We start from the raw sequence: 530 nt of genomic DNA on the forward strand, positions 1-530 counted from the left end.
TGCTGCTGTTGCTGCTGCTGCTGCTGAGCTGGCGGCTGATGCGCCTCCTGGCCTGTCTGTAACTGCATCACAGGACGCCGGCGCTGCTGCTGCTGCTGCTGCTGCTGCTGCTGCTGTTGCTGCTGCTGCTGCTGCTCAGGCTGCTGATGCTGCACTTGCCGGCCTCTATTTACGCCGTGGGGTTGACTGAGCCGCTCCCAAAAAGGGAGCTGCTGCTGCTGCTGCTGCTGCGGTTGTTGCTGCTGCTGCTGCGGTTGCTGCTGCTGCTGCGGTTGCTGCTGCTGCTGCTGCGGCCTCCGCACTGTACTGCGTGGACGTGCTGCTGCTGTAGTTGTTGCTGCTGCTCCTGCTGCTGCTGAATGTGCCCTTGGGGTCGAACGCAGCTGCGGGTATATGCGCCTGCTGCTGCTGCTGCTGCTGCTGCTGCTGCTGCTGCTGCTGCTGCTGCTGCTGGGGCTGGCAATTTGTTCTCCAGTGCAGAAGGAGGAAAAGCGCTCCCGATAAAGCTGCTGCGGAGATAGAGAGCTGCT

At 62.5% G+C, this 530-nt stretch overlaps 1 protein-coding gene across 1 annotated transcript in view; it reads right to left on the bottom strand.

The window, feature by feature from the left end:
* Positions 1–169: 169 nt before the first annotated feature.
* The window catches only part of EMH_0029160 (uncharacterized protein), a gene marked incomplete at both ends in the record, with an annotated part of 3,686 nt that continues 3,325 nt past the window's right edge, over positions 170–530 (bottom strand). The window contains one exon of the mRNA XM_013494253.1: positions 170–528. Within this exon, the coding sequence (XP_013349707.1) occupies positions 170–528 (359 nt within the window). The remainder of the gene's footprint in view (positions 529–530) is intronic.

This window comes from Eimeria mitis, genomic scaffold (genome assembly GCF_000499745.2).
Source record: "Eimeria mitis Houghton genomic scaffold, Emh_scaff1091, whole genome shotgun sequence".
In the NCBI taxonomy this organism is placed as follows: Eukaryota; Apicomplexa; class Conoidasida; order Eucoccidiorida; family Eimeriidae; genus Eimeria; species Eimeria mitis.